Source organism: Plodia interpunctella, chromosome 18 (assembly GCF_027563975.2).
Source record: "Plodia interpunctella isolate USDA-ARS_2022_Savannah chromosome 18, ilPloInte3.2, whole genome shotgun sequence".
Classification (NCBI taxonomy): Eukaryota; Metazoa; Arthropoda; class Insecta; order Lepidoptera; family Pyralidae; genus Plodia; species Plodia interpunctella.
The window spans coordinates 4,522,945-4,541,236 of NC_071311.1; the positions used below are offsets into that span (position 1 = coordinate 4,522,945).

Genomic DNA, 18,292 nt, shown 5'->3' on the forward strand with positions numbered 1-18,292 from the left:
CAAAAACTACTGCACGGATCATCATGCTGTTTTCACGAATAGATAGTGTAATTGAAGAAAGTTTAGGTGTGAATTCAATATCTTTTTACTCGAGCGAAGCCGGAACGGCCACTAGTTAATCATATTTAATTCTGCCTTCTCCACAGCTCACACAAAGTATGGTCGGCGTCCTAGTCCAAAGGTGATGCTAAGGCAACATTCCTCAGTGTTTATAGTTTTGTTTTGCTGGAGTCTGATTAAAATGGAAATTTATGGAATCGCTATGTCATTGCACATTTTATAGCACAGAAAAACCAATGGATGTATAAAAATATCCGCTAAATCCGTTATATCATATTGACGTAATATCCCCAATAGTTTGGCTACCATGCATACCTAATTGTAGCATGTTTATTGAGATTAGAGAAAAAGAACATGAAGAAAGAGCAGGACAGAGGAAGTCGTCTCTTTCTTTTAATATCCTTTTTTGGATATATATATAAATATGGTCCGAGTTCTATTACCATAAGAATCCATCTCGCGGCATCAAAGTTTGTAATCAAGGATCTTTAATTTCGAGGAGGCAAAATGGTAAGATTTTTTTTATTTTAATTTGTTTAGGAACTTTGAGTAATAATAGTTAACATTTATTATGTAAACAAACTCAGGAAAATTTACATTGTGTTTATTTTTTTACTTTTAAAGGTATATTTTAGGTACCTATGGATAATGAGAGGTACCTAGTTCATTTTTGGTCACCAACTTATTTCAATCACATTTTTATTACAATTTAACTTATTTACCTATAATTTTCACTGATTTTATCAAATCAAGTAAGTAGTTTCAAAGTTATGCTCTCATGGCATATTCGAAAAATCAGTTTCGCAAAACTGTAACGTTCATACACAACATTTTTACTTGAATATAGTTTTATTTTTCTACAGATCATAAAAATTGTGGCTATCCTAGCCGTCACTGCAGCATGCTACGCCATTCCTGTCGAAGAAGCATTGAAACCAGTAAATGCTGCGTTTATAGCGATGCCAGTGGAAGAAAAGGCTCCTTTGAAACAACCGGCTACAGTCGTAGTACCAACTGATGACAAAGCTAAGGAAGACCTAAAAACAGACAATAGTCTCTGGTGGAGCAGCTACTATAAATATCCAGTGTATTCCAAATATCATTACGACACTTATGACTACGATTACATTCCAAGGTAATATTAACTTACTTTATATTATGTTTATTTCTGTGGTGGATAAAAACATTTGTTGTGTGAGTTACACCAGTCAACTTTGACTTTTTTTATTTAAACTTTATTTAAACGTTTAGGCAAAATTGAGTACTTTTTGCTGCGCAGGTTAAAATTAACGCCAGACTTGACGGTGTAGCCCACTCTTATTATTTACTTGTAGCAAATTTAATACGAATTGAAATAACGCATGTGGAAAATCGCATCAAACACAAGGATGTGTGTTATAACTTTTTCAAAGAAATTTATAAGTGAAAGTGAAGTCTAACAAAAACCGGCCTAAAACATTATATGAAAATCCTTTGTTCCTCTTGGGAACTATTTATAACCCGGTCGAAATAAATGAACATCGCTGCATACAAACGCCATTTAGACAGGTACAAACACAATTTCGTCGTGTTACATCAATATTGATAGCAATGAGTAGGTACATATAATCTTTAAAAAAAAAGTATTTATAAAGGCAGACTGGCAAAAAATATCATTATATTTTTTAAAAATACGATCTAATGTGAATATTTGATAGATGTTGCAATTATTTATGTACTAGCTGATGCCCGCGACTTCGTTCGAGTGACCGGAGAATTTTTGTTAAGGAGTCAATTAAAAACATTATTAATATATACTATACTGGGGATCCTTCCTTCGAGAGCCAATATAAAAAGACCTGAAGAGTTATGCACCCTGAAGAAAGCCACATAAAGTTGGCCATCAGACTGAACAACTTTTGTTAGGGCGTCATTTCTATATTTCCTATAGTTCAGCTATGCCTATACCCATGATGGAGGGTCTGCATTAGGTGTTCCAAGATTATAGATTTGTATAACTGAACAGAAAATGCTCATCAAGCTTTTCTATATTTCCTGTAGTTTAGCTAGACTATCATAGTTCTCCATCAGGTGTTCCAGTTTTCAAAATAATGTATACCCCATATGATGCCCAGGCTTAATAGCTATATAACAAAATAGGGTTCATTCGAATACGTAGTTCCGTAGTTAGTCCGTAGTTCCGGAGATTAGCGTGCACAAACAGACAAACAGACATACAGATATAGAGACATACACACGAACATACAGACAGACTTTTTTTCAAATCTCTATTACTATGACTCTATCGCCTAATTTTATTTTTATGTAAATATATTCAATATACAGATTTTTTGTTCTACCGGATTATTATATGTATTGATAATATTGTAGTTTAAAACTAACTAGCTGTTTTTGCCTTTTTTGTTTGTACACTATATAAATGGGTTACATAAGTGTATAGTATATATACCTATAATATGGATTTGTGTATTGTACTTATTGTGCCAATATTTTCTTGGTTTTCAGAGTCAAGACATACGAGTACAGTTACTATGAGCCCTACACCTACTGGAGATCTTACTGGTGACCTCTTCCAAAATGACAACGACACGAGATTTGAAAGTGAAATCCTAAACATAAATACAATTGTTATATGAATTTTATTTTTTATTTCCAACTTTTTACTAGAAGCGGTGGTGGTGTAATGGTTAAGACATTTAGTTATAATCAAATTCAAATTCAAAATTCTTTATTCAATTTAGGATGATATACATCACTTATTGACGTCTACTGCCGGCTTCCAAAGCGCAGGTGAAGAAGAAGCGGCGCAACAAACTTCAGCGCAGCCTTTTCTCCAAGGACGTCAATTAACAAATATAGGTCTTATACATATATTAAAAATTGGGAGGACGAATTTACATCATTATTAAAAATGTCAAAATTTGAATAAATAAATAAAATAAAAGTTGTATTTCCAATAAAATTATTGAAAATTGTCACACAAAAAATATATATAAATAAAAAGCTAAATGTACAAAACGTACGTAATAATGTCATAAATCAGTTACATATGGGTTAAGACGCCCGCCTTTGGATCGAAAGGTCTCAGGTTCGTATCCTTTTCATACTTAGACCACCACTTGCTTCCGGTGAAGGAAAACAACGTGAGGAAACCTGCCACACTGATGGACACTAATGTGTATGCTACTACCTGCCACTAGATGGCGGTAAGTAGTCGTAAAAGTCATGTCAGATGCCTTTAGGCGACTTGAATGAATTCTGACACCAGTGTTAATAACACACTAGATATGATGATGAACCTTTTGAATAGGCGCCTAAAATATAAGAAAAATATATATCATATGTATGGGAAATTAGGATGTTCTTGGTTTGGTGGTTGAAATTAATCAATTAAGTAATTAATTTAGTAAACGAAAATATGAGTAATAACAACCTGCGTCAACAAAGTTGACTAAAAAATCGACTCAATATACCCTGATTTGATTAATCGAGTACAAGCTGAAAGGAGAACACTCACAATAAAATTCCACTTACCTCACCCAGATGATATCACCCAGGTGCACAAAATGGAACTGGACTTTCTTATCGTCAAACTGAAAGTTGGATGCTCGGAACATCCTGCATTGCATATCGCAGGATCCACAAGTGGATGAAGGCGGTGGTTCTAAGTGGAAGGAGGGAAAATATAAGTCATTTTGTACCTATAAATAGAATCAATTGATATAAGAAAAAAACTATAGCTACCTTGGCTACAATTCAAGAAATGTTTTTTGAATTGTACTTGTATACTACTATTGTTAGGTATTTATAAAAGTCTGACTAAGTGGCCAAATCGATGAAATGATTTTGACTTTGCCGACGAATATGAATTTAGGTACCGTTACTATAGAAAGAAATTGATTAAAGAACATATATATTTTATTACATTCAATTTTAAATACCAATAACTACGCAATATAGAAATGTGAAATAAACGTGTTGAATTAACTTAAATACTAATCGTTACTATTTACTTTTAAATTTCACGATGGAGGTTTCATTTCAGTTGCCTGGTACAAAGAATTTATTGCGATATCGGATGACACAAACGCCATGGATTTAGCAAGAGTCGCCAAAGACAGCGTGTCCATGATTACTCTGTTTGCGACATGATTGAGATTGGCACCATATGATTGTGCTGTGTACTTCAGTGCCAATTTTATAACTCTTTCGCAGGCAAGAGATTTTGAAGATGCAATCTTTGCTTCTTTTCCAGCTTGCTGGGCGGCTGTTTTTGCCAAATTCATCATTAGGTCTTGATGAGAAGTCATTCCGTTCTTAGCAAATGTCACAGACATTTTAACTTCAATGGACGCGGTTAAAGCTCGTCTCAATGCCACAACACTAGCTGCAGTGAGATAAGCAACGTCTCCAGCGTAAAGAATAGCTTTCTTTGCTTTCACTTCAAGCCGTTCTAATTTTAATTTAGCCTTTTTATTGTTTATAGCGTCCTCGTCACCTTCAGCTTGATCCAGTTCCAATTCAGCTACTATGTCTGATCTTAATGGAGATTTAAACATATTATCCTTAGAATCTAACCAGTCATCTACGAGTTGATCCGGTGCAGTTGATTCTTGATTTTCTAATGTCTGTGTAGCAATTACATAATGAGTACCATTAATCGAATTTTCTATAAATATTCCTTCTGTTTCGTTGGTACTGGTATTGGTATTGCCGGCATCTAATACAGTTTGATTCAAAAAACCTTTCGTTATAGCTGGCATTGCTAATTGTGTATTTAGTAACAGCAATGGTTTTCTATCAATTCTAGATAAAACAGAGTACGGAGTTAATTTCCTTTTACTTAACATTGATACATTCACTGATTTTAAATTATTAATAGCATCTGTTTTATTTAATATAACATTATAAATAGAAGGCGTTGGAATAGGTGTGGTAACAATTTTTTCAGTCATATCATTGGCTGCTCGCTTCTTTCTTAGCGATAAATCTACAGATTGTTTTTTGGACAATGCAGAAGGGTATGTGATATCTTTAAGAGCAGCTACTATAGATATTTCAGCAGCAATTTGTGCTAAACCATATACCAGTCGATGCAATTCAGGTTCAGTCGATATTTTAGTTATGCTTAATATATGTCCAGATAAAGTTCTAGATAAATAATCTAAAATTCGTCTCGTTTCTATTGCTGTAATTCCTTTATTTTTATCTGGACTTTCAAGAGCATCTCTAGTGATTCTTGTTATTTTGTCTTGTATGTCTAGTTTCGATAGAATCGCATTAACGAGATCCTTTGAAATTTGATATAGGTTTTCTTCCATTTTAGGGTTTTGGGTTACATTTTTGGTTGCTTTTAGTATAGAATTGTCAAGTTGCTTTAAAACTTTATGCGGTGAGTTCAGTAAATAACCTTCGCCCCCGAATTTGGTTGACATTTGCTCTTTCATATCATGAATTGGTGAAATGCCAGCTGCCACGAGCTGAAATTAAAATAATTGAATAAAATCATATCCTTTTAAAAACTACAAGCAGTTAACAAAAAAGATCAGATACACTAGTACTTACGTCGAAAATCCCAATAAATAAAATAAACTTTTGATAAAACATGTTAACAGCCATTTCAGGAGTTTTGTAAGAAACGAATAACTTATCAAGACTGAAATCAATTTCTCTGAATTTAACACCTACAATTATTTTACACTAACTGCCAATTAAAACTGCGTTCGTAACGTTCGAATATTTGTTCATTTTACTATGTACTTATTTTTTGATTACTTTAATCACTCTTGAAATTTACAGAAGTCTGACCATAGCCAAACGACACGCACTTACTACACCATTACTCAAAATACAATAGAATGAATTCATCAAGAATCAGCGGGCTTGTGTCATAATTGTCGATAGTTACTCAATAAAAATATAATTATTTGACAATAGGAATATTGGTAAACATTCACAACTAGATCACGTTCAGCTGCTTCGTCTAATGCTATGAGTTAACCTAGATTTAATTTATCTAAATAAATTCATTTTGATTTCTGATCCATTTTGTTTACTTTAGATTTATATATGTACTCCAGGTACTAAGTCAAATAGATTTTACATAACAGTCATACGTATAGCTGTTGTATATAGTTTTATGTTACAAGTTGTAAATTCTGATGGGAAATGAATGATTCTAATTTTTAAACCTAAAGGATATTATTTTTATATATAATTTTCCAAGGGGAGCTCTATTAGTATCATATCATACGCAGTAGATTATGAAATGAAATAAAAAAATATGATTTCAAAACATTTATGTACATACATGTTTATTTATCCTGCAAATGCATTATACATAGTTATTCTTCTTTTGCTATGTTGAATTCTTCTATAGACAAATAACGGTCTATAAACCATATCTTCTGCTGTTTGAAGAGTTTCAACATCATCAGTACTTCTTACTTTCTTTGAATTATTATCATCCATTTCAGTTATATCGTATATATTGTCAGCTTCAGTTGCCTGCAATATATTGTCGTCAGCCTGTGTAAAATTTAACTCACTGTTTTGCACATAATCACGACTCATTCCTGGACGACTTAATTTATCGGTGTTTTCTAAAGAAGAGCCAACATTGACAAATACTGTCAACATGAGAACAGCTACTAATTTCATGTTTCTTAAGGGCAAACATCGAGATCCTATTTTATATACCGGTGGTTATAATTACCTGACTTGGTAATTACATGTTAATCCAATTAACATTGGTGTGGAATATAATTATCATATAACTTCTATCTTTCATATGTTTACCATAAGTTTACTTGCAATTAATAACTACATCTATCCAATCAATTGTTCTGTAAGCTGCATTATCAAATTATATTTGCCTGTAACGATAGAGTAAGTTATTGTTAAGGTAGTTGAATGTAAATAAATAAATATACAAAAAGGGGTATTCCAAGCTTTCCTCAGAATTTAAATCAGCAAACATGCATTATAATCGGTGACTTAAATTAACTGGAAGAGGGACAGCGATTTCAAAATATTTTTAAAATAAATAAAGACAACTTCCTATACATACAATTTATTTTTTGTAATAATTTTATTACAGATCTTCATATAATTTTACAGAGCTTATACAATATCAATTCTTACATCGGCAAATCCATCGAAGTTGCCAGATCAGGTACATATTTTATTTACATATTCAACCGAGGAAAGCAGGCAGCACCTTAATGCGACCGCGGCCTTCCAAGTTGAAGGCTTCAAATGGTGAGACATCGACGTCATTACTTGCTGGAAGCAGGTCATTCTCTTGTGCAGCATCACGACGTACCCTGGCCGACTCGGGCTTAACAGCGACAGCATTGCCGACCGCAGCACCAGATGTTGAGCCAACCTCTCCTGTAGCTGACGGTGTTGGCTCTGCTTTTGGCGGGATGTGCTGGATCACATCGCCGTCCAGAGGCGCGCACGCGCAGACGGCCAACAGCGCCAACGACGCGACGGCTAAAAATACTGAACGCATTTTCCAACGATCCAATTTTGCTAGATTTTACACTTCTCAAACTGTACCTTTTAAACCCTGCACACCACTTATAAGCAAGACAATGATTGCATAAATCATTCTTAATAATTGAAACTGTACATTAAATAATGGACATTACTATTTGTTGTAGGTAGTCTTACTGATATTGACGCACGATTTTCCAATGCTCTTTGAAAAACATATTTGTAATTGTTTTCTCACGAGCCTTGACTGGGGGTGCTAATACGATACCAAATGCGTCTGATAAGCTGATAAGAATAAAGGGCAACAAAACCATTTAACACGTAGTCACAAGACATAATAGAGCCTTATTTATCAAGGCAAATATTTGGTACCTACCAGGTGAAAAAAATTGTGAAATACCTCACTGGATGTTGAACAGAAGTCAGTTATATGGTGTCTGAATATATTAAAAAATAAGGACAATTTTCATCGGTAGAAATATGGAAAAGCGCAAAAATCTGTTTTATATTTTCGAGGTTTGAGCATCGCCTTAATTTTAATGGATTTGTTATACATATCACAAATGCTTATTAACTTATTTATAAAAATAATAATGAGATCAAAAAAATCTTATCGTCTTAATTGTTAATTTTAAGTTTCATTCATGACATAACAAAATCTCTGTATCTCGTAATTTCATTTTATATTGTTTTAAGTCCAAGGATTGGATGCTTAAATTATAACAAGGATCAGTATTCAGATACTGAGCTCACCCAACAATTAAAAATCTTATTAATACGTACTTGCTTTAAGGAACTATAAAACTGTATCTATTTTCAATGTTTCATCACTAAATGAATGGAACTCTTATACTTACTGATATCATATCTCGATATTTCTAATGAGGCATCTCAGTAAATATTTATGTATTATCAGATTTTCCCGAATCAGAAGTCCTAGTAGAAATAGATAAGTAAATAAGCAAGCATGACTCATGAATGAGTATATGCACGCATACTTCTCGGAAAAAAACATATTTAGTCAGATTACCAAAACAAACCTTAAATCATCAATTTTCAGCACAATCCACAACAAAACACATTCATGGTCATTATGTTATTGTAAGTATTTGTTAGGCCATTAGCAGGATACAGCCACAATGCGTCAGTAATACCAATTCTGGATGTGTCGTTTAGCACAATTACCTTTTGAGTATAAATACTCTCCGTTTAAGGTCTCGCAATCAACATAATCTGAAGATACTGCACTGAGAACAACTATTCGGGAGTGATCCAAATTTTCCGCGGAGAAGTTTCTTGAAGCCCACCAAGACCATGGCTTCCTCAATGTGTGTCCTTCTCTCGCTCACCATCCTCGGAATCGCGATCGCCTCTCCTGTGCCAGAAGAGGTGGCGACTACGACAGACCCCAACCATGAAGTGGCTCTCTTGGAAGTAGTCGAGGTCGTTAATGAAATTCCAGTTCTGGTGCCATTGGTGGAAACGACCACAGGTGCCGATGAAGACGCACATAAAGTAGCGAAGAGATCCCTTCTGCGTGGTGACAACCCTAGCAATGATTTGCTAGCTAATCTAGAGGACCTTAATTACGACAATGGATTGTCGTCAATTGCAGGGCGTAGGATTAAGTTCTTACCCACGTGGTTGGGTTAAGCTATACAAACGGGTTTTAATTTAAGTACACGTAATAAATCTAATCATTTATTTTAATATAGATATATAAGTTATTAAATATTTATATTTAAAAAATATATTTTTGTAATAAAAAATATTTTAAATTAGTATGTAACATACTTATTATTTGTTAATTTTTAAATAAATTTATTCTATTGTATATTTTTGTACTTCTTATTAAACCACCTATATTGACACTTTTTAAAGAACACAAAATTCTTACACTTCCGTCACTTTACATACTTGAGGTAGCAACATTTGTGAAAACCAATGCTCATTTATTCCCTCGTCTAGCTGATGAGCACCCATCAAAAACTGCTTTACTCGGTTATAGCTTATTATGTATGGCACCGAAAATTTATAACAAAATTCCAAATCAATATAAAAGCTTAAATTTAAATCTATTTAAAAAGCACCTCAAGTCTTTATTAACTGATACTTTAAATGATTTCTTTAATGATAGACTCGGATAGAATTTACTGCTAGCATACATTATAATTCTTTTTTTTTGTTATTTGTAGTGGATAGCATGCTCCTCTTTTATACCCTTTTATTTATATTTGCATACATTCGGTAAAACATTCTTTCTTTTTTTCTCACTTTTCAATATTAAAAAGTGACAAGAGTTCTTGAAATAATATTCTAAAAACAATTATGTTACTGCACATTTTCTAATTAAATTGAACAGACAAATAACTGTTAAGTTAAATTTCAAAATACACTCGCCCCATATAAATAATGTAGATCATGTAATATAACGAAATAATAATAGTCGTTGTCACAAAAATTGCTAGATACGATTTGTAACCCGTTCTTCTAGAATATTTCTACATATGGGGTATTCCTCTATTTTTATCCACCTTATTCACAACCCATTAAATTGAATAGTCTTCTTGGAGTTCAAAATCAAAATCAAATCATTTATTCAGAAATAAGGCCTTCACAGGCACTTCCTAAGTCATCATCATTAATAGTAGTTGAATGTTACTAACATGTTACTAAGTAGGGGATTTTCATATTTATTTATGCATGGTAGTAGTGAGATTACAGACTTATATAGTGAGATCTACAAGAAAGTGGTTAACAAAAACAAAAACTAAAATATATTATTTTTATTACGAAAGTATATAAAAATCAATATCCTCAGCACATCGATAAAATTTGATCGTTCAAGATGTATTTAAACTAATTTTCCTTACGGTTTGGTCATTATAACCGCAGACTTCACATAGCTTGTTTTCAATCACATATATTGTTTCCTCTACTTTGATGACTGCGTCGATGTTTTTGCGCCGAGAATCTTCTTCGATGTGATAATCATAGGTAATATGATCAGGATTGTAATCTAAATAATCGTTGCCACCACGTATTTTAACATTCATCTTCAATATTTCTGGGTTTAAGAACAAACCGTCTAAGAGCCGAGAAGTGGAGAATTTAAATAAAATACAAAAAATAAGCAAAAGAGAAAAATTTGCCATTCCTATTCAAAAATGTATAGTGACTGCAATGGTGTACAACAACAAGCGCAGATTTTATACTGAAGCTGAACAGATTGTGTTAATTAATCGTGTTCATAAATCCGTATGGATATATTCTAAAACAAGTTGGTACAATAATACCTATTGTTAAATGCAATATCATAATAGTTTATTTACATGTAAATTATTTAAATTTGTGTTGTGGAAATTTTTGGGAAAATATATGTGAATAACAAGAAAGAGAGCCTCATGGAAGAATAAGTTATTCAACCTTTTTGCAAAATTTTTATTGCAAAAGGTCGTGACGAATATTGCACGATTTTTATTTTGCTTTACCATATACAATCAATAAAATAAAGATACAAAAATAATTCTTGCTACAACATTTTCAACAAAAGCTAAAGCTCAAACCAATCCATTACACCTGAATGTTTACTGTACCTATCTAATGTTTACTGCGCCTTCAAAAATGACACATCAAGAGATCAATTAAATATTTTCCTACTTCAATTGATACTTATCTTACATAAACCGTTTGAAAAATATTTATTTGGTATTTATGGATTTAGATTTTCTACTCGACCGACTTCTAGATACTTAATAGTTGCCTTATGAAATACCGAAGTGGATATCGTCTCATAGAACTGTATTTTTATACCTACCTATATTATTGTTCTGTGTCATTATGTACCTAAGCTCTAGTATGTCATCAAAACATTACGCCCTCTTCATCAGTGTTGTCTGCATATTAACACAAACTCATGCATACCAATACCAACTATACATAAATGAATCTAAAACGTTCGTGTTTTTGTTATTCAGGGCATATTCTGGAAAACGGTTGCCGACATTATAAATGATGTGTAGGTAACCTTTTATCTATGTCTTGAATGTTCTAGTGTATATATACCGAGCCTTAGAAATCGCAACTTATGGGCTGGATTTCCTTTACTTGAATATATTTAAAAAAATGCGAACGGGCCGGTTTTTTAAATCGGCATAGTATATCCAAAGAAACAAGAGCTATACTATTCAGCTTGTTGTTGCTTGTTTTGGTACTGACCTGTAGCACTTTGGTTGTCCGGGAAAAACTTCAAGTTTCTCACGAGATAACTTTTAGAGTTATCCAGATAAGCCCCGCGCCCTAGCAGTATGGCGACCGAGGGAGATGTGTACACTGCCACGCCGTTGTCGCACAGTTGTTGTAGCGTTTTGAATCGATCGTATCTTACTAATGTTGCGAACATGTTGTTAACGTTTCCCTGGAAAAATAATTATCTGATGAAATACATAGGTATTTCTCGTTTGAGCTATGAAAGCAGGTCGAAGCGTCCAACTTTTTACGCTTAAAAAAATACAGTTTAGATATTAATTATTATACCTTATTCTTGCAGAAAGTGTCGTATCTACCTTACATCAATAGTTAATCAAGAGGGATTTTAGGTTCACTTACTTGATATTCAGCTGTGAAAACCACTGAACACAGAAGACACAGGGCTGCTAATAGTGACCGTTTTATTTTCTTGTTGAAGAAAAACCCGAATAATCCAGACCACACGGCATTTACTGGATATATATAAAATTTTAATGTTCTTAGTCTAAATAATTTGTTTCTCACGTACATCATTGACCCAACGAATGTTAGACAAGGTAGTACGAATAGCCATGTAGTTATTCCGTAAATATTATACGGATAGTGCCACAGTGGAACCTCGTTTGGCTCTTTCATCAATGCACATAAAGAGTCATCCCATATTTGATACAGGAAATCAAAATTGTTTTCTAATGAATACAAAACTATGAATCTAGAATTGAAAGACACATCAATTTCTCCTCTTACAATCAGGCCTAATGTACCTGTCACCTGTCCTGACTGAACATATCCGTAGTTGGTTGTGGATTGCATTTCAAAAGTGGCATTAAATTTGAAGACTTCCATTACATTGTGCATGATTAGAGCATCTAGTCCACAGTAACCATTCGTAAGATCACTGTTATACCTTATGAAGGAGTTCAAATTTGCGCAATCAGTGATAGATGTAGGAAAACGAAAAAAAATGTTCGCTTTCAGTGGATAACCGTATGTTAAACTTTTATCACTTTTCATCAATATTTCATTTACTTCACTTTTATGCACAGTTATAAAAGTTCTTTCAAAATGTTGACCAACTTTAGGGCTTGGCTTTTTGTTTCCATCATACAATGAAAATTTATTGGGACAATTGTTAGGATACTCAACCACCACATACACCATCTGATATTTTTTCCAGAAATCGTTAAGGAATTTGTCAATGCTTGAATTAACTTCCTTGCTAAAGTGACTATCTTCACATGCGTAGGTTGCGTTATTTACTACGACTATATTTACAAGTGACCAGTGAGACTGAAACAGTACTGCTGCTACAGAGTTCGTTAATATAAAATCAGAAAGGCTCTTTGTATAAACAACTATATTATACGTATCAAACGTAAAACGCGTCAATTTGATTTTTGTTGTTACATCTACAATGTAATCACCAGTGAATACAATTCTATCATCATTCAATGTCAGTGAAGATAGACAATTATTTAAGTTCCAATCATCTTGTATTGCGTCTAATACAACCGTGTGTGTTTTACGTATTTTATCAAAAATTGTGAAACTGCAATCCCAAGTGTCATTTTTAGATTCATTTATGTATAGTTGGTATTGGTATGCATGAGTTTGTGTTAATATGCAGACAACACTGATGAAGAGGGCGTAATGTTTTGATGACATACTAGAGCTTAGGTACATAATGACACAGAACAATAATATAGGTAGGTATAAAAATACAGTTCTATGAGACGATATCCACTTCGGTATTTCATAAGGCAACTATTAAGTATCTAGAAGTCGGTCGAGTAGAAAATCTAAATCCATAAATACCAAATAAATATTTTTCAAACGGTTTATGTAAGATAAGTATCAATTGAAGTAGGAAAATATTTAATTGATCTCTTGATGTGTCATTTTTGAAGGCGCAGTAAACATTAGATAGGTACAGTAAACATTCAGGTGTAATGGATTGGTTTGAGCTTTAGCTTTTGTTGAAAATGTTGTAGCAAGAATTATTTTTGTATCTTTATTTTATTGATTGTATATGGTAAAGCAAAATAAAAATCGTGCAATATTCGTCACGACCTTTTGCAATAAAAATTTTGCAAAAAGGTTGAATAACTTATTCTTCCATGAGGCTCTCTTTCTTGTTATTCACATATATTTTCCCAAAAATTTCCACAACACAAATTTAAATAATTTACATGTAAATAAACTATTATGATATTGCATTTAACAATAGGTATTATTGTACCAACTTGTTTTAGAATATATCCATACGGATTTATGAACACGATTAATTAACACAATCTGTTCAGCTTCAGTATAAAATCTGCGCTTGTTGTTGTACACCATTGCAGTCACTATACATTTTTGAATAGGAATGGCAAATTTTTCTCTTTTGCTTATTTTTTGTATTTTATTTAAATTCTCCACTTCTCGGCTCTTAGACGGTTTGTTCTTAAACCCAGAAATATTGAAGATGAATGTTAAAATACGTGGTGGCAACGATTATTTAGATTACAATCCTGATCATATTACCTATGATTATCACATCGAAGAAGATTCTCGGCGCAAAAACATCGACGCAGTCATCAAAGTAGAGGAAACAATATATGTGATTGAAAACAAGCTATGTGAAGTCTGCGGTTATAATGACCAAACCGTAAGGAAAATTAGTTTAAATACATCTTGAACGATCAAATTTTATCGATGTGCTGAGGATATTGATTTTTATATACTTTCGTAATAAAAATAATATATTTTAGTTTTTGTTTTTGTTAACCACTTTCTTGTAGATCTCACTATATAAGTCTGTAATCTCACTACTACCATGCATAAATAAATATGAAAATCCCCTACTTAGTAACATGTTAGTAACATTCAACTACTATTAATGATGATGACTTAGGAAGTGCCTGTGAAGGCCTTATTTCTGAATAAATGATTTGATTTTGATTTTGAACTCCAAGAAGACTATTCAATTTAATGGGTTGTGAATAAGGTGGATAAAGAAAACATTTCTTTGCCAAAAACATGAGTACAAATATACAAATTGATGTCAAAATGAATTAAACCTACATGTTTTACCGAATATAGGTATGCAAATATAAATAAATAAAGAGGAGCATGCTATTCACTACAAATCCAAAACAAAAAAGAATTATAATATATACTAGCACTAAATTCTATCCGAGTCTATCATTAAAGAAATCATTTAAAGTATAATAACATATATCAGTTAATAAAGACTTGAGGTGCTTTTTAAATAGATTTTAATTTAAGCTTTCATTTTGATTTGGAATTTTGTTGTAAATTTTCGGTGCCATACATAATAAGCTATTACCGAGTAAAGCAGTTTTTGATGGGTGCTCATCAAAAAGACGAGGGAATAAATGAGCATTGGTTTTCACAAATGTTGCTACCTCAAGTATGTAAAGTGACGGAAGTGTAAGAATTTTGTGTTCTTTAAAAAACGGCTGACATCTATCAGTGCTTTGGAGTCTAAACATTGCGCGAATACAGCGTTTTTGCATTTTAAAAGCTATATCCTTATCCGTCGAATTGCCCCAAAAAATTATATTTAATTCATTTGAGAGTTTAAATAGTACAAACGCCGAACTACTAAGTCTTTTACTAAGACCATCTATATGGGTTTTCCAGTTTAATTTAGAATCTATAGTTAGCCCTAGAAATTTTGTTGAGTCAACTTCTTTCAACACATGGCCTTGATATCGTATCTTATAATTTTCCGTATCAAGCGTTCTTTGACTAAAATGCATTATATTGGTTTTGTCAAGATTTATCTTTCAGTTATTACTATCAAGCCATTCAATTATTGATGTCAAAGTTGCATTAATATCTAATTGATAAAGATTTAAATCATTACATTTTATTCTTACCGTGCTATCGTCCGCAAACAAAGTCATATTATGTTTGGTAGTGTTTGGAAGATCGTTAATATAGATTATAAAAAGAAGGAGCCCAAGCAACAACTTTGTGGAACACCATATAATACAGAACGTTCAGTTGATAAGTAATGTTGTTCCGATTTTGTTTTAGGATTGAATTTTGAAATTTCTGTTAACCTTTTACGATTAGATAAATATGATTTTATTAAATGTAACACATTACCCCTAATTCCGTACGCTTCTAGCTTGTCTAGTAGTATGTCATGTTGAACATAGTCAAAAGCTTGTGTCATATCACAATATATAGAGCATATGGGTTTTCTGATGTTTAACTTCAGTTAAAACATTTTTCAAAAAATCATAGATGGCCATATTTATATTTTTATTACGACGAAAACCCTTTCATGTTCATTACACAATTTTTTTTTATCTTCAAAATAGACGTTTAATTGGTTAGAAAAATGTTTTTCATAAACCTTTGAAAATATAGATTTTAAAGCTATAGGTCGATAATATTGCATTAGTTCTTTGTTATTTTTTTTTAAATAAAGGTTTAATTATGGTAGTTATTAAGTCTTGAGGGAAAACACCAGCTTCTATACTAAGGTTTATTAAGTGACTAACATGATGACATATATGTTCATTTACAGCTTTGAGTATTTTGGTTAAAACACTATCCGTATACTAATACCCAACACTTTCCGTATTTTTAAGTACTTTTATAATTTTATAAACTTCCTCTGGTGAGCATGGTGCCATAAACATTGAATGTTGTCTATGGGTAATAGCAGATATGGTATTGGCTCGACTTCTTTTTTCTGGTTTGATTTTGTCAAAGAAATAATTATTAAATGAATTAGCTATTTCTTCTGGATTTGTTATATAGTGATCATCAACTTTAATTCGACTTATTGTTTATTTTGGTATGTTTAGTCTAGCTTGATTTATAATTTGCCATGTGGTTTTTGGTTTGTTCTCAGACGTCATTATCTTATAATTATTTTGACTTAATTTTGTTAATTTAATATTTTTTTTAAACTGCTTCGTGTATCTTTTTGTAATTTAATTTATTATTAAGAGTAGGCAGGCTTTGATCTAAACTTCCACAAAAGACTTCTTTTCTTTTTACTACATTTTTTTAATCCTTTGGAAGTCCAAAGAATTATAAGTATTATGATTGCGGATTTAACTAAAAAAGCGGCCAAGTGCGACTCCAACTCGGCCATGAAGGGTTCCGTAGCAGCAAGTAACATATTTTACTTATTAGTAACGTATTTACTTATCAATAAATTCTTGTTAATAGATTTTTGTATATTTTTATATTTGCGTTAATTGAATGAAAGGTAAAAAAAACTACGTTCAAACCAATTTTCGGTGGAAATTTACATATATATTTTTTTAGTACATCATATATATTTTTTAATTTTATCATTCTCTTATTTTAGAAGTTACAGAAGGAGGGCGCATTTTACCACTTTGGAAGTGTCTCTCGCGCAAACTATTCAGTTTAGAAAAAAAATATATTAGAAACCTGAATATAATTTTTAAGACCTATCCATAGACACCCCCATACGTATGGGTTTGATAAAAAAAATTCTGCGTTTCATTTATTAATTTTTTTTTTTTTTCCAATTTTTGTGTAAAATCTTAATGCGGTTCACAGAATACATCTTATATCAATACTTACCAAGTTTCAACTGTATAGTTCATACGGACGGACAGACAGACATTTGTTAGACACCTGAAAAACTTTTAGGCATAGGAAGTCACTTGTGAAAATAAAGGGAATAGTAATTCCACTTTTTTTTCAGGTTTCCTGTTTACAAACCACCTACGAATGCTGATCATGAAGATCGTTGAAGCTGGTCTCCCAGCAGTTTACTACAGATGGACACGCTATACCATAAAGGTGGTGGACCCTGTGACCAACCCCAACTCCGAACCGCGTCCTCCCATTAGGATCACCATTTACGAACAAAGGGTCGCGTTTGCGGTGTTGATTTTGGGATACTTGACATCCATAGCCGTGTTTGGTGTGGAGTTGTGGCTGAATGTGCGAACAAAACGAGCAATGAATCGTATTCTACAAACATATTAACTGAGGTCTCAGAGAAAGAAAGAATAATAATGAAGAAAAGGAAAAATAATTCTAGACTTATACCTACTTATTAAAAATTTTGCGATGCCCTTATTACTTGTATCTTTATAATGTTTTATGCGCTGATAAATCTTGAAATAAAGCCGATATTTTGGGTTCATCATGATCATCATTATTTACGAATCATTTTTGTCAACATTCTTCATGATAACACTTTAACCAATCCATTATGGAAGTTCACTGGAGATTTACTAATTTACCATGAATTCACATTTCGGGGCACAATGATTGACACGAAAAAAACATTTGCCCCGATTGACATTCATCATTCATTAATCATTGCAACATGATTGATTTAGTCTTTATGGACTGTGATTTTCAAAAATTTTTACGTAGTTTATGTCAGAATTAACAGTGAAAATATAGTATCTACGGTCTCTACTATTTAATATATTTGATATTGCCGTTAAGATTTATATAATGTTGACAT

At 32.4% G+C, this 18,292-nt stretch overlaps 3 protein-coding genes across 3 annotated transcripts; 1 reads left to right on the forward strand and 2 right to left on the reverse strand.

The window, feature by feature from the left end:
* The first annotated feature begins 414 nt into the window (after positions 1 to 414).
* Positions 415 to 2,697, forward strand: LOC128677941 (uncharacterized). The gene is made up of 3 exons (XM_053759118.1): positions 415 to 570; positions 924 to 1,195; positions 2,566 to 2,697. Exons 1-3 carry the CDS (start codon positions 568 to 570, stop codon positions 2,624 to 2,626), a joined length of 336 nt encoding a protein of 111 aa, XP_053615093.1. The 5' UTR covers positions 415 to 567; the 3' UTR covers positions 2,627 to 2,697.
* Positions 2,698 to 3,960: 1,263 nt separating this feature from the next.
* Positions 3,961 to 5,855, reverse strand: LOC128677925 (uncharacterized). The gene is made up of 2 exons (XM_053759091.2): positions 5,626 to 5,855; positions 3,961 to 5,540 (listed from the first exon to the last, which is right to left on the reverse strand). The coding sequence occupies exons 1-2, from the start codon at positions 5,677 to 5,679 to the stop codon at positions 4,083 to 4,085; spliced, it is 1,512 nt and encodes a 503-aa protein (XP_053615066.1). The 5' UTR covers positions 5,680 to 5,855; the 3' UTR covers positions 3,961 to 4,082.
* Positions 5,856 to 11,743: 5,888 nt separating this feature from the next.
* LOC135309899 (uncharacterized) lies at positions 11,744 to 12,969 on the reverse strand. Its single transcript, XM_064436556.1, has 2 exons — positions 12,169 to 12,969; positions 11,744 to 11,977 (listed from the first exon to the last, which is right to left on the reverse strand). The coding sequence occupies exons 1-2, from the start codon at positions 12,967 to 12,969 to the stop codon at positions 11,744 to 11,746; spliced, it is 1,035 nt and encodes a 344-aa protein (XP_064292626.1).
* Between the last annotated feature and the right edge of the window lie 5,323 nt (positions 12,970 to 18,292).

Coding starts and splice junctions, on each gene's coding strand:
- LOC128677925 (XM_053759091.2), bottom strand. CDS start 5,679: ATGGCTGTTAACATGTTTTATCAAAAGTTTATTTTATTTATTGGGATT. Junction 5,541..5,625: donor TATTTATTGGGATTTTCGAC/GTAAGTACTAGT, acceptor TTTTAATTTCAG/CTCGTGGCAGCTGGCATTTC.
- LOC135309899 (XM_064436556.1), bottom strand. CDS start 12,969: ATGGTGTATGTGGTGGTTGAGTATCCTAACAATTGTCCCAATAAATTT. Junction 11,978..12,168: donor TTTTCACAGCTGAATATCAA/GTAAGTGAACCT, acceptor TTATTTTTCCAG/GGAAACGTTAACAACATGTT.
- LOC128677941 (XM_053759118.1), top strand. Junction 1,196..2,565: donor GACTACGATTACATTCCAAG/GTAATATTAACT, acceptor CTTGGTTTTCAG/AGTCAAGACATACGAGTACA.